Genomic DNA, 26,783 nt, shown 5'->3' on the forward strand with positions numbered 1-26,783 from the left:
GTGGAGGAGGAGTTCAAGCGGAGCAGCGGCACGCCACGTGGGTCGCGGTGATGCTGATGGTGCTGGTGGGCGGGGGGGAGCGGTGGCTCCGATGGTTAGCGAGCTCCAATTCGCCTTGCCACGGCTGCGACGAACCCCCCCCCACCTCCACCCCCCCCCACCTCCACGCTCCCCCCCACCTCGACTCCCCCCACCTCCACCCCCCACCTCCACCCTCCCCACCTCCACCTCCACCCCCCCACCTCCACCCCCCCACCTCCACCCCCCCCACCTCCACCCCCCCACCTCCACCCCCCACCTCCACCCCCCCACCTCCACCCCACCTCCACCCCCCCACCAACACACTCACAGGAGGAGATCGTCACAAGCTCCCACTCACTGACTCACTCCGTGCATAGATGTCAACCCGCAGGGTTCACGCCGTCTTCTTGTTGTGCAGGGAAATTGAGTTGTCAGATTCGCACCGGCGTGCAGCCGTTTCGATGCGGGGGGAGAAAATGTGTCTGTGTTTCTCCGTTGTGATGGGGCTTTGAATGATGAATGTTAAAATGTGTAAGGGGCACGGGGTAACCAATGAGGTCTGCAATAATTAGGGCACTGATAAGGGGTTGACAGGTATCCGTGCCCGTGTGTAAACATCAGTACTTGGGGAGACAAAGGCGGTCGGGCGTGGCGCTGGACACTAACACCCCCCCCCCCCCCCCACTGCGTATGCCGTGCTGGTCTTCATTCTAAGTGCTCGCTTACAGCACTTTCCCCAAACGTCTGTTAAGGAGCTATACGGGGGTTCTTTGGCTTTGTGATAAGGAGCGGTGGCGCAATGGTTAGCGCGCACTTGCGCTACGAACCCGGCGACTCCAATTCGATTCCCGCTCACGGCCAACATTGGTGACGAATGTCTCAACCGGTGTCGGGCCTCCCCTAGGTCGACTGAGCCTTAAAATAAATACCTGGTACGATGTTTACATTTCGCCACGGGGAGAAAAATTCCGCAGGGCATGGTGCTGACCACCCACCCCCTCATGTGCTGTGCCGGCCTCCATAGGTGCTCGCTAACAACACTTGTCCCAACAGTCTGTTACAGGCTATAAGGGGGATCTTTGTCTCGTATTTTTGTACTGTATATGTTTATGTTCTTATATGTGTTGTGTGCATGCGACATACTCAAACTGCGTTTGAGCGTGAATGTCCAGAGGGCTTAGGGCAGGGGTCGGCAACCTACGGCTCCGGAGCCGCATGCGGCTCTTTACGGGCTGCTTCTTGACAATATGTACGTATGTACAGTATGTACTCAGATGCATTGCGGCTCTTGAAATACTGAATTTTGTACCGAATTGGAAAGAAATGGCTCTTCTTGTTATTTTGGTTGCCGACCCCTGGCTTAGGGCATCATTAGTACCACCATTTGATCAACGCTGAGTCAACACGCCGAGATCCTGGGTTCCAGGTCAAGTTTCAACAAGCAGAGATTCAGTGGCGGCTCCTGCAAAATCTCTCAGGGGGGGCAAATGTCTGGATGATTGATAAGGATAAGGTCCACCCATGCAATGGATAAATTAACAGCTTAAGCATGTAAAGGCAACTTCACTTCTTTAATATTAATGAAAAATAAAGTGACTCTTACAATACATCTTGTTTGTTTCTATACTCACTATTAAAACAAACCACTCAGGTTTATTTTATTAAAGATTCCACTAGGTGGCGACAAATTATATTGTTGGATGAAACGTGCTTACGTATGATGACGTAAGCACGTATGATGACGTAAGCACGTTAGGGCGAGCCCTCCCGGAAGCCATAGAGAATGCATTGCAGCGCCCCCGTTCGAAAAAAAACATCTTTGAATGTAAGTCTATGGGACCACTCGGGGCGATTCTCAGCTGGAGGGAAATCGCCCAAAAAGAGGCGGTACTCCACAGAACGCAGCATGACGCTGATTGGACTATATCCAGCGGCACAGTGACGGCTAGCGTGACTCTGTGGTTGAATGACATTGGTGGTGCGTCGCCCAATCGCCCTAATGAAGAAACCGTCCCTGCAGAAATTAAAATGCTCAAGTACAAGACTGTATAGAGGGGTTGATGATAGAATTCCCCCAAATTGCACGACGTTTTATATTCGATTGGGTGAAATTGAGAACTATTTATTTATCTCATGTTATCTGTGTCAAATGGTATCTATTTGGCTCAAACTCCATCCAGCCCGATCTTGAGCTTTCTTCTTCGTTTCACTCGACGGCACACCCTTCAGATTTGTATTTATTAAAAAAAATGTCCTTCTTTACCAGAACGTCCTTCATCGAGATTTCACATAGAATGAGCACAATCCACATCTTTGGCCTTTTAGTCATGGTTCAAAGTACGTAGATTTCCACACTTCTGAACCTATTCGAGAACTTCATCACGCTTTTGTTCAAATCGAGTGATATTATCCATTGCCATGGCCACATTTCAGCACGTTCCAGTCTTACGTCTTCCTCTGCCGCATACTTGGGTCTTGCTGAGCCTCTTCAACTATTTAAATGTGTATTCTTGGTTCCTTCGGTAAAGTCACGTAGAAGGGAAAAAAATATTTAACAATACAAATTCTCACGACGTTTCGACTGCAACACAAGCAATCATCATCAGGTGTGAAATCCACAGCAAGAAAATGTGAAAAGTGTGGCGGTTTTTCCTTTGAATCAAAATGTATTTAAATGTGCTTTTTTTTAGCAACATTCTATAAAGCACACCTTGTTGGTGTTCTAAGACATTAAATTGCAGCATTGGCATTTCCTTTTTTGCCTGGTTGCACACATTTCTTTTGCAACATTTCGCAATGCACCATTCAACTGTTCGTAAAAGGGTGCCAACGTCTTATTATTCACAAAGTGGAACAAGTCATTCGAGCAAATAGATAAGGGTTGCTGGTATATTACTGGGGCGTACTGGACTAGTGTTGGTTATCTCAGCCACCCAGATTCCATATGAAGCCATGCACAACACCCCACATAACGCGTACGTATCTGAATCTGATCTGGAATTCTTCAGGGCTGACTCAGTCTGGGCAACATCGGCACTGGGGAGACGATCACTGCCCTCATAATCTGTAAAAGATGAGAAAATCCATGACAACAGAAGTGAACATTCATGACCGTAATGCAGTGGCAGCCGTGAAGATTGATGATTACACGAGGCCGCGTTCCGCAGCTCCTTGGGCTGCTTGGGCGTAGCTCTGCCTGCGGTGGCCACGTACTACAACAAGATCGACCCCCACACGTGGGCGCTCTACCCGCACCTGCACACGACGCCATTGTACGGCTGGCGCACGACGAACTTTGTGGAGTCCACGAACAGCGAGGCCCTGCCGGCTCGCGAGATGGACCCCTTCCACTTCCTCATGCACCACATGGAAGACATGATGACGACGGCCTTTGCCCACCGCAGCGACGCCGAGAAGTGGGCCGCTCAAGGGCGTGTCATTACGCTGTACGCTCAAGGACTCATCGACGCTCAGCAGGCGTTGGCCCCGAGGTACAAGGTCTACGAGAGTACCTCGACGCGTGCATACGTCAAGGATCCAGACGCCTACGCCTCTGCCAAGCGCCGAGTCGATCTCAGCTCTCGGTCGTGCACGTGCGGGTACATGAAGCAGATGGGCTTGCCGTGTCGGCACTACATTCGTGCCCTCATGGCGTTTGGGCGGATGCCCGAGCTCTACGACGCATGTGCGGTGTGTTACCAAGTCTCTGCCATCAACACGACATGGACCTCGGTTGCCGGTATCGAGCTGCCCATTGCCGAGGAGCTGCAACGCGACAACACCATGATGCCACCTCCTCGCCAGAAGAAGGCTGGCCGCCCGAAGAAGCGTCGGATTCGCAACCGTGGCGAAGGTGGCCCATTGGGCCTCACGCGGTGCTCCTTCTGTCACGCCAAGGGCCACAACAAGCGCTCTTGCCCGTCGAAGTAGTTATATATATGTAACAAACATGTTTTGTTCTTAGTGTGCAGCACCATACTTCTCGACGCAAACACTATCTACCGTTGTTCTACTGTAGTAGGTGTAGCATGCAAGCTGGCACACTGTACCAGTATACAAATGGCAAGTTCGTGTATGTTCGCGAGCTGAAAGTGTTACTGTAGTTGCAAGCTGGCACACTGTGCCAGTATGCAAACGGGAAGTTTGTGGTGCAAGGTATGGAACATGAGCCACGAGAAACATCATTTGGAACGCTCTAAATCTGTGGCGACATATGGATGAATAACGCAAGGACCTAAACGTGTACAAAATGATACATTAAATCGTACACCTTCTTCACCCAGTTTTGACATTTGACCACATTGAACATCACCCAGTTTTGTCATATCAAAAATCACCACCCTGTTTTGCCTGTCGTTTTCCAAGACCACCCAGTTTTGACATTTGGGATCCAGTTTTGTCGGCAAAAGTAAAAAACCACCCAGTTTTGACATTTTCCCGATGAGTCATAATAATACATCCTCTCTCTACTGTTGTCCCCTTCTATCACTGTTGCCTGTTGGCCACATTTTCTCAATTTATTGATGGTGGTCTCAGACAAAGTTAACACTTAACACAATGGAGTTCTTATGAGCTGGCGGTTGTGCATAATGCGTAAGGCTGTCGAGAGCCTTTGTGCATGCAATACACATTTTTATTGTTAAATGCAATGGCCACATGACCACCTCATGTGCCGTGCTACCCTTATATACTTACAGCATTTTCCCAAAGAGTCTTCATGGAGATTCTATATACATAAAAATTATATGATATAAAGTTATATGATATAATATATACGGCTAAATTGGGAAATGTGTTTTTTATCTGACATCAAAACCTTCTAGTAAGTAGGGTTGGATTAGTGTTAGCATCCTAATCAACTGGTTCTTGGCCATACACCAGAAGTTTTTTTTATGACTACTGCCTGAACCTTCTCTCGGCCAACCTAACAAGCTTGCATTCAGAGAAAGATACAGTCTTGTGATTTAACACGGAATCAGGAACAACAGAGGATGTGTGTTATGCACGCCATGTCATGTGTCCCACTTTTATCTCTTCCCTCCAGACTTCCCCATCATTTGTCCATTGCAAAGACAATGTTTGCAATCATAATGTGACATTTAACTTTCGCAAAGAGGAAAATGTAATTCTCACATGAAAAGGGGCGTATACTACAGGCATTTATGGGAGTGGTTAAATTACCATGTTTTCTCTTTCAGAGATGTCGTGTCTGATTTGGCAGAATGATACGTACATTTCTAAAATGATTTATTATTCAAGGTGGGTGTAACAAATCCATTGAAATTCGAAGACAGGAGAGAATGTGGGCTGCACTATTATGAGTTACCAAGGCCATCCTCTTGTGAATGCCATGCAACGTTGCTTTATAACTTTTCTTGCTCAATTACTGCAATCACTCACCCACTCACCCACCGACCCACTCATTCACCCACCCACTCGCTCACCCACCCACCCACTCGCTCACCCACCCACTCACCCACCCACTCACACACTCACCCACCCACCCACTCACCCACCCACCCACTCACCCACCCACAAAAAACCCGACTAACACAAAGTAAAACAAACCTCAAAAAGATCACGTGTGCATTCATGGAATTCAATTCAGAAATAAATCTGCAGGCTTATCTGTCTGATCAATGGGCAGTTGACACAAGGCAATTGCGTAATGCCTGCGCCATTTATTGCACGTACAGCCCGTAATAAACATCACGCACCGAGTCCTAACACTTCTAGATTTGAAGCTTTCGTGACTGCAAGGAATCATCTTCTTAGGTTTTTTCGGTAAAGTCACGTAGAAAGTAAAATAAAATTTTTATGATACAGCTAATCTGGCTGTGACGGTCCCACCTGATGACGGAGACTTGTGTTGCCTCCGAAACGTCGTGATTTTTGTTTTTATTTAATTTTACTTTCTACGTGACTTTACCGAAAAAACCTAAGAAGATGATTCCTAACACTTCGTGTTTCCAATGTGTTATTCACAAACTGACTGTGTGCCTGTTATCGCCTATCCTGACACCGGTGACCACAATCCTTCAGCTGCTAGTTTTAGCATTTCCAAATAACTGTTTGCTGATGGAGCAGTAATGTGATTGCTACCCACGCAACGATGAAAAAAAGCCATTAATTCCGAACTCCGACGCGTTTGCAGTGCGTTAACAAATAACAGTCGTCAAATCAGACACGGTGTATTCTTAGGTTTTTTCGGTAAAGTCACGTAGGTAAAACATCAAAATTAATGAAAATAAAATAAAAACAAAAACAAAATTCACGACGTTTCGGAGGCAACACAAGTCTCCGTCATCAGGTGGGACCGTCACAGCCGAATTTTTTTATTTTTATTTTTTTATTTATTTTATTTTATTTTCATTAATTTTGATGTTTTACCTACGTGACTTTACCGAAAAAAACCTAAGAATATGATTCCTTGCAGTCACGAAAGCTTCAAATCTAGAACAGACACGGTGTGTTGATGTGATGATATTCTCATCCGTGTGTATTCCTGAAAAGCAAACTCTAATTGTATGCAAAGTGCACCACAATTAAATTAAATACCATAAAAAATCCCAGAAGGAAGAGTTCATACAATGGTCACATCACTTGTAGAAGTCCACGAGGAAAAGACGTGAACATTCAATACGCCTATCCAGGAGTTGCTGGTTATCCGGCCACTTCAATATAGGCACACTCTCGCCAACATTTTTAGAAGGAGAATCAGAAGGTGTTGCCCTAATTAGTCCGCTGAGCTATACAGCGCTGTATCAAGGGTGACTCGACCAAAACACAGATAGAAAACTGTTATTCATAATCAACGTTTTTGGGTTTAGATCGCGTTATTTATAAATGTGTCGTAACCCTCCACCACCCGACACGGCCAATCAGTAAAAAAGTGTCACGTTGACAAAAGACAAATAGTTCACTGCTTTAGCCCACCGGTGTGTTGAAGCGGGCTAAATCAGTGAACTATTTGTCTTTTCTCAACGTGACACTTTTTTACTGATTGGCCGTGTCGGGTGGTGGAGGGTTACGACACATGTATAAATAACGCGATCTAAACCCAAAAACGTTGATTATGAATAATATTGGTCGCGAAAGCCTACGTGTTAAACTGAAAACTGTTACCTTAAAATTAAGTAAATTTGGATGCAAACAGAAATCATTCACGCCAAATTCAATCAACTTGTTATAATTGTACAACGTTCAAATGGAGTTACATGCATCTGTAATAAGTGGATACATTGTTTAAGTTGCAATTGCTGTATATCAAAACGGAGTGTACTGCTGTTGTCAATAATGCTGCGAAGGACTCAACGTGGAGAAGGTCGTGTTTAGCTTCAAGTCATTTCTCAGAAGCGAAAAATTTCATCAATCGTCATGCGGTACTTTTTCTGTGTTCGCAATTGTGGTTATTCTGAAAATTGAGGTTTGAGTAGTGTGCTTGAAATGCACTTTTTCTGATCTTAGACGCTATGTGACGACTTGTTATATTTTTTAGGGTCACAAAACTAATGTAATAGCTCTGTTAGAAGATGTGCTCATGTAAAACCCTCTATTAGAATGTCACGTCATTGTGCTGTTATGATTATGACCTCACATGTGCCGAGCCAGCACTCCAACGTGTTTTCAGCTTCGAGTGCGCGTTGTTCGGCACGATGTCCGACGTTTCGCTCTGCATGCATGGGAGCTTCTTCAGGAGCTGAATTCATACATCCAGCACAACTGCGGAAGACCTCCACAGTAGCATGTGCTGAGCCCATTTAAGAAATGGCCTTTGTTCATTATTATCTGTAAACATTTTGGTTGCTCAGCAACCACTTTTGCTTCAAGTTCGTGGTTTACAATGCAGTATAGACCTATGGCAGACAGAGACAAGCAAACACAGATGCATCTGGTCAGTATGCAATCTTTCAGGTAAAACACAAGCGTCGTCCAAAGGCAATCGAAGTGTAATGTACACATTCCTAGGACGTTTCCGAGAAAATAAAAAAAATACGTGCAGAAATGCAAAGTGCCCGTGGAGTTTGCTGATGCCAGTAGGTCCGTGAGCACGAGCTATGACCACAACTCCCCTATCACGAACGCGGCAGCAGAAACCAAAACGTCCAGGACCACTCCACCCGCGGTGTCAGTGCGGTTAGAAGGAGGGGGGGGGGGCGAGAGGGGTGGGGGTGCTTTTTTTGTGCCCGTGTGAATTTTATTTCCTTCGTATGTGTGTGTTCTTGTTATTGCCTGTAGCAAGAACTTCCTGTTGCAACAGTGTGCTGAAGCAGCCAGTGTGAAATCAACAGTTAGAGGCACAAGAAAGGCTTAGAACACACGCATCGCTGAATGCGTCTCTCGTCGTCAATTTGTGTTTGTTTGTTGTCCTTTCAACGCACCTCCGATTAGCACGGTTTGCTGTGTACGGTGCGAAAGAAGTTCAGCATACATGAATACAAATGATCAACCATCTGGTGTTTCTCACACTCTCAAAAGTGTCTTCGCGTCTGCAGGTACCAGATATTTTGGTTGTTATTCCTGCAAAGTGTGACCGTAGTTGCGTTTGTGTGTATATATATTTTTTAAACATGAATTGTATTTCATTTACAACTACAGCATACAGATTTTTTTGCATGCGTTAACGTTCATATGTACAAATTGTATGCATTGTTGTGAGTAAACATATTACCATTTAAGAATATTTATTTTCTTGGTCAATATAGCTAATGTATGATGATGGTTTGAAAATAATTATGCTGTGTAAGTACAAAGCTTAGTGAGTAGTGGGGAAAATTGAGATTTGTAAAAAAAGTGTACGAGGACGAGCCTGTCTCGGGCGGCCTCATGTTTCTCCTACTTTCATTTTAAACCCAACCCAAGCATGGAATAATAGCTTTCAAGAGCTGATCCCTGTGCAAAAAGCAGAGCCATGACGACTCTTTAAAAGACATGGTAAATGCCCACACCTGATTGCAACACTCGAGCAGCAACCATTTGCGCGAATATCCTCGACTCGGCAATGCACAATGCCACATTGGGCACGGCTCCAATGTCGTTTTTAAAATTCCACGTGCACATTAACTTTTGCATTTTGTGTGTGGCGTCAATCCACAGGGTTGAGCCGTCCTCATGATGTGGCCTCAAGTAGGGAGATGAAACACTTTTATTGAACATAACCACGAGGTGCCTTGGTTATATCTCCCTCCAACCAGAATCGAACAAGGCACTGTGACACTGCGGCAAGTGATTGTGTTGAAGGGTTACCTGCGAGTGGATGAAGGGAATGCTCTTGACTCTGGCGCAGCTCCGCCCTTGTTCGCATCTCAAAACATGACGAGGCTCACACAATAACCTCATTTTCCATGTTTCCCCCCCACAGCCCAATTAAATCGTATGTTGCTAGGTGATGCTTTGCATTGAGCGGACAAGCGAGCGCCTAACGACAAGTTCTGGGAAACCAAGTGCACGAATTCACACGGCGCCGATTTCTGTTGCCTCCCGAGCGCACCGAAGAAGCCCCACCACCACCACACGTGCGCGCTTGAACCTCTCTCCGAGTGTTGCGTGGGCTGTGATTCCTGGTCGATGGCGAGCCTGGCCGCCGGAGACGAGGGGGTCGTGACAGGAGCTGCGGTTGTGGCGGCAGGCGGACTTGTTGGAGGCGGTAGTGGTGGCAGTGGCGGCGCTGTCAGTACATCGTGCAGAGCACTAACGAGAGCAACGGGGGGTTCCATGTGCGAGACCCCTCCGTGGAATCGGCGGCCGAGTCTGCTGTGGAACCTGGAGCCGGACGAAATGAGGGACAAGGTCCGAGAGCTCTTCCTTCTCTGCGACAAGGAGGACAAAGGCTTCATCACCAAAAGGGACATGCAGGTACGGACTGACACGGGGGCTTTGTGGGTGAGCAATGTAGGAAAGCGGTGGTGACGGTGATGATTCCTTCACCCTTGCTTTGGAAAAAAAACAATGCCACATGCAATGTAAGACAGCACGAAGGTATATAAGGACTGTTGACTACAACTTACAATTTCTATGTGTTGCCAGTGACATCTGAACCGTGCATAGTGACATCACATAATGTAATTCTGTGTTTAGCACTGTTGTTGCAGTTAACTGCAGTGTAAATAGTGAACCATGGTTTTGCACTTAATATGCATTACAGTTACGGCACACCTCAGCATAGAATATTATTGGTTCTTTCGGTAAAGTCAAGTATTATTTTATTATTTCCCTTCTACGTGACTTTACCGAAAGAACCAAGAATATGAATCCCTGCAGTCACGAAAGCTTAACACCTCAGCATATGTCAGTATATTTAACTAAAGTGTCACGATAACGAATTGTAATTATTAAACGATTGTTTAATGTGTGAATGATAATTGCACTTGACCGTGTGTTGCAAACGTTCACGTTTAAAGAGTTTTCCGAACAGCTGAAACTACTAGGATAAGGATCGTTAAATATCAGTGCCCTTAAAATCACTTACTGGCAAAGTAGAGTTTATTTTTTGTTAATGGAAATTATATAATGCAGTCAGAGACTTGTTTTTTTTATTTTGTCAAATCGTTCATTTAGATGTGCTATATTATGCTAACTACATATTCGGCGACTCCCTGTTCCTCGTAACACCTCTACTTATATATTGCAATCTAAAACTTTTAAATAAACACGTGTACTCTTTGGTTTTTTCGGTAAAGTCACCTAGGTAATTTAGTTTTCATTGATTTTATTTGATTTTTTACCTACGTGACTTAACCAAAAAAAGAGTATGAATCCTTGCAGTCACGAAAGCTTCAAATCTAGAAATAAACACGTGTTTTAATAGATTTCAACATGCATTTTGGTTGAGCAGAATGCGTTCTCAGAATGGACGTCATGAGCCTTGATCTATCCATTCCTGGATGAAGGCCTCCCCGTAACCATCTCTGATGGTCTCGCGGTGTAACAATCCATCTAAATGTGGCACAGGAGCTGATTCCATCACTCCATCTCTGGGCTGTACATCCTCTCGCATGACTTCACTCCTTCGCCTGCCAATTGATGGTTCGTCTGAATCAGCAGCCATCATCCCTTCTAGTCAAGTGTACTGCCCAAACCCACTTACTTTCCTTGACGGTCAATGCAATGTCGGTAACTTGCATGTGTTCTCTAATCCATGTGTTTCTCTTTCTGTCTGTCGGTGTGATTACAAGCATGCACGAATCAATGCCTCTTTCCGCACATTTCAGCTTTTGTTCCATTTTCTTTGTCAATGTTGATCCTTCCGATCGATACGTCGTCACAGCAGGTAATATTCAATTATTAAAAAACAATTGCTTTCAGCACGCTGGTATGTTGCTTTTTATTATTAAGTTCAGTTTCTCAAAAGCATTCTAACGTGATATCGTCCACATATAAATTTAATCAGTTTGATCCCAATGTGCCTTTAATAACGATCCTTGGTACGCATACTCTGATGAGTTTTCCAGTTGCGTCACTCCAATAATTGTCTTCACTTGTTTAGCCAGCTTGCTGTACATAACTTACATTTGTTTCATATTTATGACATATTGAGCCTAACTTTGCATCCTTATACTGGTAGGAACCTCCTGGTTACACCAGCCCACAGGGGATTATTGTGTCCGTCCGTCGTGCATCCAAAAATGGGAGGGGTGGGGCTGGGTGGAGAGGGGAGGGTGGGGAGGGGCTGGGTGGGGCTGGGTGGAGGGCGGAGGGTGGAGAGGGGCTGGGTGGGGAGGGAGGCGCTGGGTGGAGAGGGGAGGGTGGGGAGGGAGGGGCTGGGTGGGGAGGGGAGGGGCTGGGTGGGGAGGGTGGGGAGGGGCTGGGTGGGGCTGGGTGGGGGGTGGGAGGGGTGGGGCTGGGTGGGGAGGGGCTGGTCATCCCGTGGTGCCCTTATAATACTCAATGTTTAACCTACTCACGCCGGCTTGCGCCCGCCCTCACAGTCGGGCATATTTGCGGAATACACCACGCCGCCGTTGACCCTGGCCATTGACCGAGCAACCCAACGTTCCTACCAGCTCCCTCCGCAGGAATGTGTTTAAGTTCTCAAATGATTCCCTCTAGTTCTTTTCCTTGGGCTCTTATCATTATACATGTCATTAGAAAAAGTCACGATGATGTATTTAAAAAGTACTTACACAAAAATGAAGAATTACAAACCCATTGTCGTCTTATCGCATGTACATAAATTTGCACAAAGCTTACTGAAAACGGAATAACTAAAAATGTAGATACCAACCACATGAGAAAGCAGGGTTCAGCAAAGGTTTATCTTGCGTCAACCACATACACACTATGAAACATATTCCGACAAAGACTAATGAATACCAAATACCATTGTGCCTCGTCTTTGTAGACAATGAAAAGGTATTTGACAAATTGATGCGGCTGTCATAAGCCAAGGCTTACATATAAAATATTAATAAATAATATTATACAATTTGCTCAAACGGAACAACTACACCGAGTTGACATCTACAAACCAACACAAAAAAACATCATAAGGGGTGTCAGACAAGGCAAAGTGCTTTCACCAAAGTTCTTCGCAGAAACATTGGAAGATAAATTGTGAAAATCGGATTTGAGAAAAAATGCGTGAACATAAATCGGGAAAATATTAACCATCTCAGATTCGCTGATGACATGGTCATTTTAATTGAAAGAGAGGCAGAACATGTTATCAGCATTCCATGTGGTCGAAAAATGTGGGTATTAAATTGTTTCCGAATGTTCATTAAACCTTGATTAATTTAAGGAACTAAAGCACAGAAAGTGCTGTCAATGTGAGGAACATGTAGACTGCGCATTGGTAATCGGTGCCGCGCGTCTTTGTGTAGCTTCGATCAACAGTCATACCCAAACGTATTCTTTCGTACGGCTGCTCATGTAGATGCAGAGCAACAATGACAGTTCCACATTCACGTGGTCAAACCCAGACAACGGCGCCAGGAGCAGCAGAGTGTGTGTATCGCTGTGATGTCTCCTCCGTATTTGTGAATCGGGCATTCCGTCGTTATATGTTGTGTGGTTCAAGTTCAAGTTCATTTATTAGGTATAGCCCTGTGAGCCATTCGGCTCTTGAATCGGGTGCAACCGCAACAAACAAAAAACTAAAACAGGAACAAAAAACATCTTAAAGTGAATATGTGACTAAGTGCAAACAGAAAATCCAAGAAAAGACAGCAAAATATTGCAGAAAAAAAATCACCGTACACCAACGCTGTGTGCAAAAATCCCAGTGGGATGCAAGTCAAACAACCAACAACAACCACAAGACAACTTAGATTAAGGTCATCAGTCTAACTCTGTACTACAACAAATAAACATGGCTAAACTAATACACTTTTCGAAATCACCAAAATACATCCATGAAAGCAATGAAACAGTGATCATAGGAACTGTGACGGAATTTTCACAATAAATGGCATAAACAACATGTAGTCCGTTCTGGATGACCACAGTCGCACATGGGAGAGTTTTAAATTTTCCGTTTGTGTATCGAATATCCGCGTCTACCATGGTTTGTGCGGATGTGGTTAAGGGTGGGCTATGGAGGATGAACACCAGGGATCTTCTGCGTTGGGTCTTTCACTCAAAACATAACGGAGCACACTCTGCACTGAAACTCCACCACTCGTGCGACAGTTTGGCAGATTCATGGCATGCCGTTGGCCGTTCTGATCTTCATTCATCCACGTGCACACACGACGGACAAATGATGTGCTGTCACCCGTAACCCACGTGTCGTATGAACAGCGCCGCTATACAGTTGTCCTTTTATTCCGCTATTGTCTAAAATAGCGTGGGCAAATGTATTAAACAAATTTTGTGGTGGTCTACAACAAGGCTGTGTTCATTATACGGACGTGGCATGGTGATGTCAAGTGACATGCAAGGCGTGATAGGAGAACCAATCATAATTGTCACATTCGTGCCTCTTGCTGTATATATCACAAATAATTTACCTGTTGCGTGTACGGATACAGTTAACCATATTTAATTGAAGACTGTGAGCACGCTTGTTCTGTTCGACGAGTTTAAAATCATTCACAGGAAGTGCTGGAGTTGATCGGTAAATGACGTATTGCGGTGTACCGGTAACCGCACTCTGCACGCGCGGCTGCTTGCGTGCTGCGCTGCGTTTCGTAGAGACTTGAGGCCGAGCTGCCCCTGAACCCCGAGCAGCTGGAGGACGTCTTTGAGAAGCTGGACTGCCACATGCAGGGATACCTCACCCTGGCCGAGTTCACCCATGGCCTGGGTAAGCCATGCACACATGGGCCCACTTAACCGAATGTTCGGGGCTGGCACGCGACGTCGGTGCAATCTGTGGATTTGGGGGGGGCGGGAGGGCCCTGGGAAATTCAGGAAAGTCCCCAGAAGCAGCAAAGAGTCGCCTGTGTCGTACCGGCCTCCTCACTTTGCTCAGTGACGTAGCCAGGCAACATGACAGCGAGGTTGTGTTGCTGTTAGCGTTTTGCATTCAGTTGCCCAATGTCCCACGTGTATGTACAGCCCACCGGTCAATCCACTGCTAAATGATGGCCTCTCCACACGGTGTTGGTTCTGCGGGTTGTTTGACCATTTCTCACCGTGCTAGTAAGTGCAGGTTGGTCAAGGTTGGTGGAGCACAAAACATTAATGTATGTTGCTGTTGCACTGCCTTCTACTGCCTATCCAGGCTCAAATCTGCTTAGATTCCGAGGTCTGATAGAACGATGTGCAATTTCGAGTAATATGGTCAGAGGTGCATGATATACCACCAGTGGAAATATTCATAACTATAAAAAATAAAAAAAGGTCGTCTGGCTAGCATGGAAGAGTAGGACAAATACCTTTTAGGGGAGCTTTATAGAGCTCCCTCTTGTGGAAGACTTTCTGCCAGCAGTGACATGAGCAAGCAATTGCAGGGCTGCACCTTTACTTGTTAATCTTTTTTTTTTTTTTATACTGTGTTATTCTCAACGCAGGTCAGTATCTGGGCCTGCAAAGCCTCGTGACTAAGGGAGAGCAGGTCCCTAAATTTGCTGAAAAACATCTTCCCATCCTGACGTGGGGCGACAGTGAGAGCGACCTCTGCCAAGAAGATGAGCTCCATTTCTCTCGCCTCATGGACAGCTTGGGCGCTCGCAACGTCTTTGGCGAGTGAGTCAACTGCAGCCGCCTGCACAAGTACAACAACACCCCCTTTGTGTCGGCTCCATGGAAAACCTCCAGGCGAAGACAGAGATTCCCCGTATTGCCTCAGACAGACTATTGGGACAAATGCTGTTAGCGAGCACCTATTCCCCCACACACGTGCGCACACACATGCACGCACATGGCTTGGCTAACTATCGAGTGTGTAGTCGGTGCAACTGCACCCGTGTAAATGGGCCAGGAGAGCCCAAGCACCCACGAAAAGAGGGGATATTGGACAAGGGGTCCCAAGTTTATTCTTTGCACGAGGGCCTATGCCAATCATGCTACACTCATGTACATAGGAACATAAGCGTAGTATGTGCATATTCTTGGGTCTTTCGGTAAAGTCACGTAGATAGGTTCAAAGAAAATAACAAAAATATCCAAAACATTTCTTTGAACCTATCTACGTGGCTTGTACCGAAAGACCCAAGAATATGAATTCCTGCAGTCACGAAAGCTTTAAGTCAAGCATGTGCATGATTAAAACTAAATTAATCAGAGTTCACTTTGTACATATGCCCATCGCTTAACCGATGTTGACGCACACTGATGTGCATTATTGCAACCCAGTTTGCATTCTTTAACAAAAGTGAAGAAAAAACATTTCCAGTTGATTATTTTAATGACGATAGCTGTGGACGAATGCATCTGCACGGTTTCCCATGCATTGGTGGAAAGTGAAGGACGGATTGCATAAGCAGCTGCCTTCAAAGGCAGCCCTGTCCCGCAACCGTTCATTGAATTGAGAGTACAAGACTATGTGGAGTTTAAAATCTTGAACCTCAATATTAAAACGTCACAATTATTTCTAGAACTTGTAAATACGCTCACACTGAACGACATCGTTACACTTCAGAGACAACCGTGTAAATGTAATTGGTCATGACTCAGGTCAAGTAATCGCATAAAAAGACGACTGGGGAGTTGTCCAGAAATTAATTATTGTCTTTGACCTCTCGCCAACTAAAGCGTTATCTTCCCCTGACTGGGATTGCAACTCGCAACCTTTTGTTTGTGAGCCGTGTACCCTATCCATGGGCAATTTGCAGTGTAATACGTTAAGCATCTTAACTATAACACAATAAATAACAGGTTCAATTGGAGGGAAAAAAAGTCATCTATGAACTATAGCAAAACTCATTGAAATAAGCCGTCACAGATTTCCATAATATACGTGGATAAGTGTTTTTTTTAATGAAAACCATTCTAAATGTACATCATAATTAATCACATTTTGAAATATCTCCTTTAATTACCACATATTTTAAATGTTTCACATCTGATTATGGTTGATAATACACAGAAATTCGACAGTCACCGATTTGATTAATAAAATAGCAACGTGTGATTGCAGCATGTTATTTAATTGTGCGAATCCTAGTATTTTTGCATGTCTTAATATAACCAACCACAGGAGTGGCTGGGCAATAATTTAATCCGCGCTGGAACAATGTTTCAGTGGCAGTGCACGTTAGGGCCAGTGGCGACAATAAATGTATTAAATTATTTGGGATAAAGGTGCCTGTTAAAATAAACACGTTGGAGCAGGGTGCATTCATTGTGGTGACGTGCATGCGTGATGGAAAATTGGGAAGGCATGCATGATGTGTGACCCTGAATGGTATGACATCTACATATGAAAGCAAAGCAGAGAGACTGCGGCATTTTCAAGTGCAGATAGGAGACATAAAAGCACATAAAAGCATCAATTTAATTCACCAAGATGGCCAAAAGCTGAGGTTCAGAGTGTGTTCTCTCCCGCTCAATAGGAGCACATCTGCTGGCCTATCCGAGGTTATATTTGTATATAATGCCTCTTTCTTTCCCAGGTCCTCTGGTGAGTCATGACTTATGACACACATGCCCCTTTTTTCATATGTAGGGGCAAACGTGGAATGCTGCCTCCAATATTTCACAAGTAACTTGATCTATTTACTGGTGTCTCATTAAACACATTAATTAATTCGTATGAGACTCTACATTTGGGCACTTGGGCCAGACAAGGATCTTACTACCTTCAGTGCTGTCTATAGGTCAGGGGTGCAGCTATTGTGGCTGTCGAAGGTGTTTTGACACCCCTGGAATTTATATATGTGGCTAAGAGGCACATGGTAGTTTGGGTCTACGCTTCCCCGACCTCAACATAATTGCTGATTATGCCCATGACAGAGCCTTTATATACACATTAGCGCACAGATAGTAGGCAAATACAGTCAGCAGCCAGTAGTTCTGTGGATTTGATCGAACTAGAGTGCAGTAGAATTCACCTTATACTCAGTGACGTGGGGTCGAAATTCAGGTTTAATAACACGTTTGAGTTTTCACATACAATATTATGATTCGTGATTGATGTTTTGAGATCGGGCAATTTGAAGAACAATCTTCATGATGGCATGTAGCATTTAGATACAATGAGATAGTATCTCATTCCTACATTTGGTTGTGAGGATTGTTCTTCAATTTACCGGTGAGCTGAAACAATAATATATCCTTGTACACGTGACAATTCATTTCTTTGTGTCGGGTGGTGGAGGATCTTAATGACAAAGATTTGGTCAAAATTAAATCCATTATTTGGTGATGGTGCATTGACAGTGTCGCATGAGCACAACTATAACATAAACCCTCAACAATGACATTGCCTGAAATGTCACCAAATATATATTTTTCCTTTCAAGGCAGTGTTATTGATGAATATGTTGAGTGTTTTTTTACAGATTTGGTCCTGATCATTACATGGCCTAACCCAATATTCAAACATTAATTCTGGGATCCTATCTGTAATGTAACCAAAAACCCCCGAGAACGCTTCTTTGGTAAGGCACCCTCAACTCTTGATTGCTCCCCTGCCACAGCACGCATAGGTGCTGATGTTAACAGTGGTTTGGAGTCATCTACGAGGCGCCACGCGTTGTCAGGAATGGAGCAGCTGCCCAGGCTTGAAGCCACTTGTCTCGCAGGCTTCAGTTGTTAGCCCGGCATCCAACAGACGTTTACATTCGAGTGCATACCTCACAAACTGACCATATTTCTTTGGTTTTGTGGCAGCAATCTAACTCAGGCGAATGTATAAATATCGTATTAGTTATTATAATGTTTGGCTTTCTTTCCCCACAATATACCCTTTCAGAAATCTATGTTGAACTGCGGAACACCATAGGCTCATGGAATAATTAAATCTACTTGGTTCATTTGAACTTATTTGAGGGTTAATTAGACTTTGGTGGATTGGTTAATTAAATCTTGGTAGACTGGTTAATTGTGAGACATGTTGGCACAGTGGTATTGCGCCATGAACCTGGCAAACTTGAGTTCAATTCCTGGCCACGGAAAACATCAATGGCAAGTGATATTTGAACCAGCAGTGAGGTGCCCCTTTCACTAACTTGGACTGAACAGAATGGCGGCATATGGTCAAACGACCCCTACGACTGACACGGCATGCGGAGGCCTTCATCCAGCATTGGATTGAAAAAAGGCTGTAAATTATTCATTATTGTAATTAGATTGGTTAATTGGACTCTGATAGATGAGACTCTGTCTGGTCTTTGGTGCTGCTTTGGCCTCATGATAATGAGCGGAGTTGGGAGACCTGGATCCCCTGTGGCACTGGGCACTCTGTGCCAGCACATCTGTTGCGCATTATGATCCAATTCCACCTGAATAGGACAATATTGTAATCAGGATCCATTAGTGCTCCGTAAAAAAGGCAAGCCGGAAAGTATCTTCTTAATATAACACAGCCTCTCTCTATATTTGTAAGTGGTCGTCTCAAACATTGCTACATCATGATGACACTCTACACAGATGCATTTTAAATAGAAAAACATAATCAGGCATGAGCATTTAAGTTTATCACACTGATGTAATTTATAAAATAATACCTTTTTTATTTGAAGAATTCATGAATGGAAAAAAATCTGTTCATTTTTTTCATACATTTATTTTACGTGCTTTGACAAAGCATCCATGTTTTATAGATTAGATACATTTCCCATCGAATATGCACCCCACTTTGTTTTACGTGGGTTTCATTCAACTAAATAACACTTTCCTTCGTATTACGCTCATGAATAAAGCTAGTGCTAAACATTGTACATTCATTGTCTGAACAAGCTCACATGCCTACATTCATCCCAGTGTTATTTTGTGGGTTAGGCTGCAGTTGAATCGATGGGCGCAGTAGTCATGGCAATAGCTCGAGAGAAGAAATGCTCGGCGAGCAGCCTGACCCGGAAATCCACACTTGGATTACAAGCAGCTGCGAAAATGTACTGGTTTTAATGTGCCACGTCCTTCTCTTGAATGTGCCCGATGTTGCAGGCAGGATGAGGTGCGCGCCTTGTGGACCCGCTTACGAAGAGATGAGCCGGAGCTTCTGAACAATTTTGAAGGCTTCCTCTCCAGGGTGTCCCTGCAGATCCTGCAGGCCAAGCAGGAGAAAGCTACTGTGGAACGTGTACTCCAGAAGTACGTACTCCACGCTCAATCGCAGTGCTAATTCCGTGATGGAAATTATTTACAACTATAACCGTCAACTACGGTAAGTGGGGTGTTTTTGTTGTTGTTGTCCATCAACGGTGGTCACAAGTCGATGAAATTCATCACGCGTGACGATGTCTTCGATTGCCTACCAGAGAAAAATCATGACTTGTGAAATTAACTAGTCGATCGAAGATGCAGACCAAAGTAATTTAGGACCATCATTAGAGACAGCAGCAGTGCTTGGAGGAAGACCCTCACATCAACCTTTAATAACCAATAGTGCACTACATTTGTGACTGCTTACGTCAACAGACTATGATAATTACTACTGTAAATGAAAGCCACGGATGAAGATTCGGCTAAAATATCACAATGTCATCGACCAGACGAAGACGATGACTAAATTATTCATCACAGAGAACAGGGGCCTGGAAAGTCAAATGTTGCGATCCCATGATAAAGAGGCTTTATCAGCTACCTTGGTTACTTGACTTCTCCAAACTTCAAATGTATTTCCACCGCCTTTCCATTTCCAGGGCATATATTATTTCACTTGCAAAGTTAAGAGAACCAAAAAATCTTCGTATTTTCTTCATTAAAGCCATATTCATATATCCACTGCTGGCTGGAGGACTCCCAATGCCTTGTTGGTCATTGTCAGGCCATAACTCCACCACACTTTGGGTTGTTCAAGATTTGAAGCACCAGTACTGGATCAAATACCACTTGCCACTGATGTTAGTCATAGCAAGAATTATAAACTCGGTGCAGTGCACAAACTACTGTACCACACCTCACCCCAAATCAATGTAATAAAATAAAATTTTGTAACCGAATTAATAAAAAATGGAATTGTGTGCCTAATTGCTGTACTGTCAAACATTCTTTTTGAGTTTGGCAAGCTTCTGTGGGATTTGGACTTCATTGTGGCCCATTGTGTTTTGTAAGAAAATGGAAATAGAGGGAAAAGTAATTAACTTCATGAAACACCAGCATTACCCAGAAAATGTTACGAGAAATCATAGTTTGGTTGAATACAACTTCGTATTTTATGGATTTTGATCGCTTGTGTGGGGTCTGCCTTCCTCGTTCTCTCTCTCCACTCATCTCTCTCTGTCCTGGGCCATCTCTACGTCCACGCCGCCACAGTTCCATCAAATCATCGTTATCACCACTTAAAACGACCTCTTTCTAGGCCCTGCATCACAGTCTCCACCCTGGAACTTCCATGTTGTCACCTTTCTTACTTCTTCTTCCAACGCGGTTTCCTTCTCTTCGTCTAACATGTCCCAGCCATATAAGTCGACTTTATTATCGCTTGTCTGGGATCATTAAAATATCTAAAATAATAAAAACATATATATTCATGGTCTCAATGGAGGATACAAGTTTTCGTTAGAAAAGCAAAGGACATGAATGTATTAAACAGTATGTGGTAGAATCAATCATCAGATGAAGCATGTAATGCATCTTTGTTATTTTGTTCGACCACATTTATTTAGTATCCTGGAGATCGGTATGCCAACCACAGAGTTATTTTGAATTGAATATGTAAAATAATTAACACAACTGCAAAATACTATAATGGGAATTAGCAAACCACCTGCTTTGAAATACATTAGTCATTAGATATTCAGTTGCGTAAAAGCCATACATCTAGTGGTTCATATCTCAATTTTAACCATTTCCCATATTTGATTTTAAGTCAGGAATTAATGATTGCTCATAGGTACCAATGTTTCTTTTTAACTGCATTTTTCTTTCAATATATTGCAATGGTTTCTCAAATCGGCCAATAGCAAAACAATGAATTATGATAATGCCATGTTTATACTCAGCAAAACCTCACTGAGTGTCAATTCTTCCGTTCAAAAAGGTAATTGGCCAGTTCCATTCATGAATGATATAGGTAGCAATGACATGCATTATAAGCTATTAATAATACATAAAATTAAACAAGTCTTTTTTACGACCAAATACACATAATTTTGGTCCATCTGCCTATGGGCCTTCTGAACCAATATATTCCAGCAGCATTTGTTCAAGCAAGCAAAGTATGAATCCCAACATATGGACTAAAAGAGCATAGACAGTGATGAAACCCACTTGATTTCCAAGTTCACTACATGATGAAGCTTAAAGCAGCTTGAGCAAAGCAAATTCATGAGAATTTGATCGATACAAATCACATCTTTGTAAACGGGATAATCTTGTTGGATGGTGTACGATTAATTACAATAATTTTGGCACAATAATACTACGTGGCCTAACCCATAAACAAATATGGATCAATTTATCGACCCAAACCATGCATCTGTACATTTTTATGATTCGAAAACGGACATCTGTCTGTGTATTTCTTCATTACTTGCTTACTTATATAGCCTCACACTTTCTTCTGAAAACCATCGTCCCTGTACGTGTGCCTCTGAGCCTCGTTCCCGAGTTTTACTGCGTCTCACGCTGCTTAACGTGATGGCACTGGTACATCTCAATCGATAGTTACTGAGCGCCTACTCCCTGCTGATGCTGCTGCGATGCGGCCCACTCACTACTAATGCCCAACTCTCAATTTACAAATCACATTCTCACTCTATTGTGGACAGACCTATCGGTGTTCAAAAGTTTACGTCACTAAAAACAACATATTTCAATAAAGAAAAATTTAGAGACTTAAGGTCAGAACAATGTTAACATAATATTGGATGAAAGTTTAATTTCAAGATGTAATACATTGAAACGTTATAGCTATCCCCCCTTTTTTATATAAACGTCGTCTAGACAACCCAGACAGGGTAAAATGTTATCCCCCTGCTTGTATGAGTCCTGTATTCTGGATGACCTGTATGGAATGTGTTTCTAACCATCTTAATGAGTCTGCAGTAGTTGACATTTGAAAGAAAATTACTTGATTATATTTAAGTAACAAAAAGTGTAGAAGTATATAATAATGCATCAAACTTTTATGAAATTCATAATTTTGCTACGACAAATGAAACTACCTTATCTACTTTTATAAAAGCATCCATATTTTGTAGAATACCTTCCACTCAACAGAGCAACACTTATGACTAATGCACCGTTTGAAATATTAAGAGAACATTTTGTACTCTAGTTGCACAAAATGGCTTATAGAGAATAATGTGCGTCATGAACAGAACCAATTTAGTTTCTGCAATTCCAGTTGCACATTCACAATTGCAATTTTCTCGAGTTGCAGTTTAAAAGGCACAAATACAAGAATACAGTACGTCATTCTTTTATTTCCCCCTGTAGGAGTTTCTAAATTCTAATCTACTAAATTTAAATTATTAAAATGTGTTCAGATTACAAATGTAAACATAATTATAATTTAAAGCCCGTTGTCCATTTTTAAACTCCTTACCACATAGGATGAGTGATTCTAAAAGCAAAAATTGCATTTCATAATTAATGGAAATAAAATTTGTATTAAATGGTTACTGTGAACTCTGAAATTCGGTTTGCACTTTGAAGGTTAAAAAATTAGTAGTTCACTGCATACATTGGTTGGGCTGCCAAGTGCAGTATGCAATCCTCAGCTAGATGAAGGCCTCTTAATGCTATTGGTTATAGGGGTTGTGTGACCATACTTTCCTGTGCTGATCAGTACAGGTTCGTTAAGGGGGTGCACAGGACCAGTGCAGGCATTACTCACCACTCATGTGAGGTGAAAATTCGGTCACAGTTCCTATGATCACTGTTACATTGCTTGTATGGCTTTATTTTGGCGATTTCGAAAAGTTTTTTGGTTTGGCCATGTTTGTTTGTTGTAGTACGGAGTTAGAATGATGGTCTTAATCTAAGTTGTCTTGTGGTTGTTGTTGTTGTTGTTTGACTTGCATCCCACTGGGATTTTTGTACACAGCGGTGGTGTACGGTGCTTTTTCTACATTATTTTGCTGTTTTTTCCTGGATTTTCTGTTTGCATATAGTCACATAGTCACTTTAAGATGTTTTCTTCTTCATGTTTTTGTCTTTTATTTGTTGCGGTTGCACCCGATTCAAGAGCCGAATGGCTCACAGGGCTATACCAAATAAATGAAACTGAAACTGAAGGTGTGGTCAAGAATCGAACTCAGGTGGCTGGGTTGAGAGTGCAGTGCACTACCACTCCACCCCTTTTGCAATGTGTTGATTCAATACTTTCCAGAAGTTGCTTTAACCCTGCATTGCTTCTTGACACACTATGGTACTATTTTTGTTAAATATAAAAGTGCCCTGCACAAGTATGACATATAAGTCATCAATGTTTGATTAAGACAGAGTCAAACAGAGTCTGACTCTGTCTTATCGACAGACCTGTTCTTCACCTGAGGACGGCTGCTTGCGTTGTGGCCGAAACGTCGTGAGAATTATTTTATTATGTTTTATTTTTATTATTTTATTATTTCCATTCTACGTGACTTTACCAAAAGAACCAAGAAGATTGTCACCATTGGCACCATTGTCGCCGAGTGGCCACCCACCATGTGACATCCATTAGCGCCAAAACTCTTTGGAAACTATTATTATTATTGATCAGACGGGCTGCGCTAACAGCTTCACAAGAGACTTAACGCCCCCCGCCGCCCCGTCCACTTTGACCCGGCGCTCCGGCATGCTGGCGGACAGGAGGAATGGCGACCATGACCGCGAGGTGCAGCACCTGTACGAGGAGATGGAGCAGCAGATGAAGAGTGAGAAGGAGAAGCTCTCCAGCCAGGTATTCACCACAGCTGCATGCCGTTTCAGAAGCTTCGCAAGCTTTATATTTCCTCTTTATTTACGTATCACGAGCAGCATTATCATCAGCAGTAGCTTTGATTTTTCCGCTGCTCGATGAAGGCCTCCCTAATCAGCTGCCATCCATCACGGTCCAGGGATGTAATCATTCATCTGTCTCTGCAGTGGATGTCCTCTGCAGCACATTTCATCCCTTGGCTGCCACTCTATCGTTAGACGTTGGTCTCAACCAACGGCAACAATTCCTTCTAGCAACGTGTCCTGCCCAAGCCCACTTACTTTTTGATAAATATTTAATATAATACCATACCTTTCATTTGCTTTGTTCCCCAATGCATGCATGTCTTTCCCTGTCTGTCAGTGTAATTCAAAGCATGCACCTTTCCTCCATGTTTCTGATCCATGTGTCATACGCAGGTGATACATTCATAAAACACTTTCTTCTTGAGACAAATTGGTATTCTCCCTCTCAAAGTGATCCAACATGCTCTCATCCACCTGTTTATTTAATAATGTTGATCTTGGTCCGGCGTTCAGAAACTGCCCTAGTCCGATGTGTTTCCAGTTATGTCCCTCTGACAGATATCTGCAATCGTTGAGAAACTCGTTCATATTGACATATATGTGCGTACTCCCTGTATCGGTGTATCTGGCCCAGTGGTGCTGTTGGCTGTTGGCACCACTGGGCTGTTGGCACACACGGACTCAGCCTATGCTCTCTTTAGAGGGGATACAATGAGTACCACTTCGTCGAAAACAAATAGTGGCCATGCTGTGGAGAGACTTGCTTCCACCACGAGAACGTAGAGTTTCCACCACTGGCTCAGTACCAGCAATGGAGAAGAGCGCCGTAGCAATGCTCGTTGAGTTCTGAGCCACGTTGACTTGACTTGCCGGTGCGGATCAAAGCTACGCTCACGAGGAGGTCAATAAAGAACTTGCTCTGTTGGACTTTCGATGCGCTCGCTGAAGGATGCTCGGAGGCTTCTGTGCCGTAGCCAAGAACTCGAGGCTGAGTTGGACGCGAAGGAACAGGAGGTGAAGAATATCCGGACTCAGCAAGAACAGGTGGGGATGACGCAGCTCTTTCTCAACGTGTCACCACTTATTATTATTCTTCTTCTTCGGTAACGCCTAAGGTTCAGGGAGCCAATCGAATTAACTTTAAAACAATTTCTAAATAATTGAACAGACAATTATTAAACATGTTCCATCGTGTAAAAAAATAACCACCAGTCTGTTGGGCTGTCCTAATGAATGCCTTTCGGCAGAATATGTTTAATCCGGCAACTTATGAATCTCAGAAGCAGAGTGTGGTCTGTTAAGCAATCGCTGCTGAGTTGCCAAGGTTTTTAGCAACATGTATGACACTATACACGGGGCACTCATATATGAGTTTACCCCATATGGGCACAATATCTCTTACTCACAGTCCTCTGGCATGAATGCACCCAACGATTTAATTTTGGCCACTCCTGTCAGGCCAGCGACCAGGAAAATATAACCGCGCTCAGCACACCACATCCAGTATACATCTGGCTATGGCTGTGCTTACTACTTACGGGTCGACTGCAGTCTACCAGCGACCCGGAATATATTCAATGAGAAATCAAGCCGTCGCAGTGATCACCGCTGGGCGCTGCCGTTGACCAGAGGTCGCAAACGGGTTTTCATTCCTTACCCGTACCCGGCCGCACCAGGGTCGCAAATGGGTACCCGTTGGAAACAGGCAGGGTACGGGTACCCGTTCCCTACCCGTACCCTACCCGAAATGAGTGACAAATGGTTACTCACCAGTGACTCACGGCGTACCCGTACCCGGCCGCACCAGGGTCGCAAACGGGTACCCGTACCTGGCCGGGTAGGGGTAGCCAGGTTTCGGGTAGGGTACGGGTATCGGGTACCCGGTTGCGACCTCTGCTGTTGACCCGGCGCCGTGGCTCCCACACCGAGTGCTTGCAGCTGGAGCGGGCGCTGACCGAGCTGAACTCGGAGCAGTCGGAGACGCGGCAGCAGAACGATCGCTTGCGGCAGAGCAACGAGGAGCTGGAGGAGAGGCTGGCGCAGGTGCGGCGGGAACTGAGTGATGCCCTGACTCTAATGGAGCAGCTACCGGCAAAGCCATTGACGGTCGCATCGCCGCCTGTGGCTCCACGCGACACCCAGTGAGTGCGGGGGGCACGCGGGGAGCAAGCGCGCGTCTTTGTCCCCCCGTCCCGTCGTGTGCCTGTTTCTAACAATGTATGTATTTGTGTTGAACTTCTTTCACACCACACGCAGCCAACCGCACTAACCGGTGCGGGGAAAGCACAACAAACTTAACACGAAAAGCAGTTCTAAAGAAATTAGTTTTCAGTCTAGATTTT

The 26,783-nt window shown here is 44.1% G+C and overlaps 1 protein-coding gene across 6 annotated transcripts in view; it reads left to right on the plus strand.

Annotated features, from left to right (window-relative positions):
- The first annotated feature begins 8,257 nt into the window (after positions 1-8,257).
- Positions 8,258-26,783, plus strand: part of LOC144720270 (EF-hand calcium-binding domain-containing protein 4B-like) — a 44,906-nt gene continuing 26,380 nt past the window's right edge. For 2 of the 6 annotated variants that reach the window (XM_078596880.1, XM_078596885.1), the window contains exons 1-8: positions 8,260-8,516; positions 9,383-9,876; positions 14,155-14,266; positions 14,976-15,150; positions 19,513-19,659; positions 24,307-24,397; positions 25,390-25,485; positions 26,380-26,582. In XM_078596880.1, the coding sequence (XP_078453006.1) occupies positions 9,589-9,876; positions 14,155-14,266; positions 14,976-15,150; positions 19,513-19,659; positions 24,307-24,397; positions 25,390-25,485; positions 26,380-26,582 (1,112 nt within the window). In that variant the 5' untranslated portion in view covers positions 8,260-8,516; positions 9,383-9,588. Of the gene's footprint in view, positions 8,517-8,883; positions 8,956-9,117; positions 9,877-14,154; positions 14,267-14,975; positions 15,151-19,512; positions 19,660-24,306; positions 24,398-25,389; positions 25,486-26,379; positions 26,583-26,783 lie in introns of all 6 variants that reach the window. The other 4 variants (XM_078596882.1, XM_078596884.1, XM_078596886.1 and 1 more) reach the window with 4 other exon arrangements.

Source organism: Lampetra planeri, chromosome 8 (genome assembly GCF_965212315.1).
Source record: "Lampetra planeri chromosome 8, kcLamPlan1.2.h2, whole genome shotgun sequence".
In the NCBI taxonomy this organism is placed as follows: Eukaryota; Metazoa; Chordata; class Hyperoartia; order Petromyzontiformes; family Petromyzontidae; genus Lampetra; species Lampetra planeri.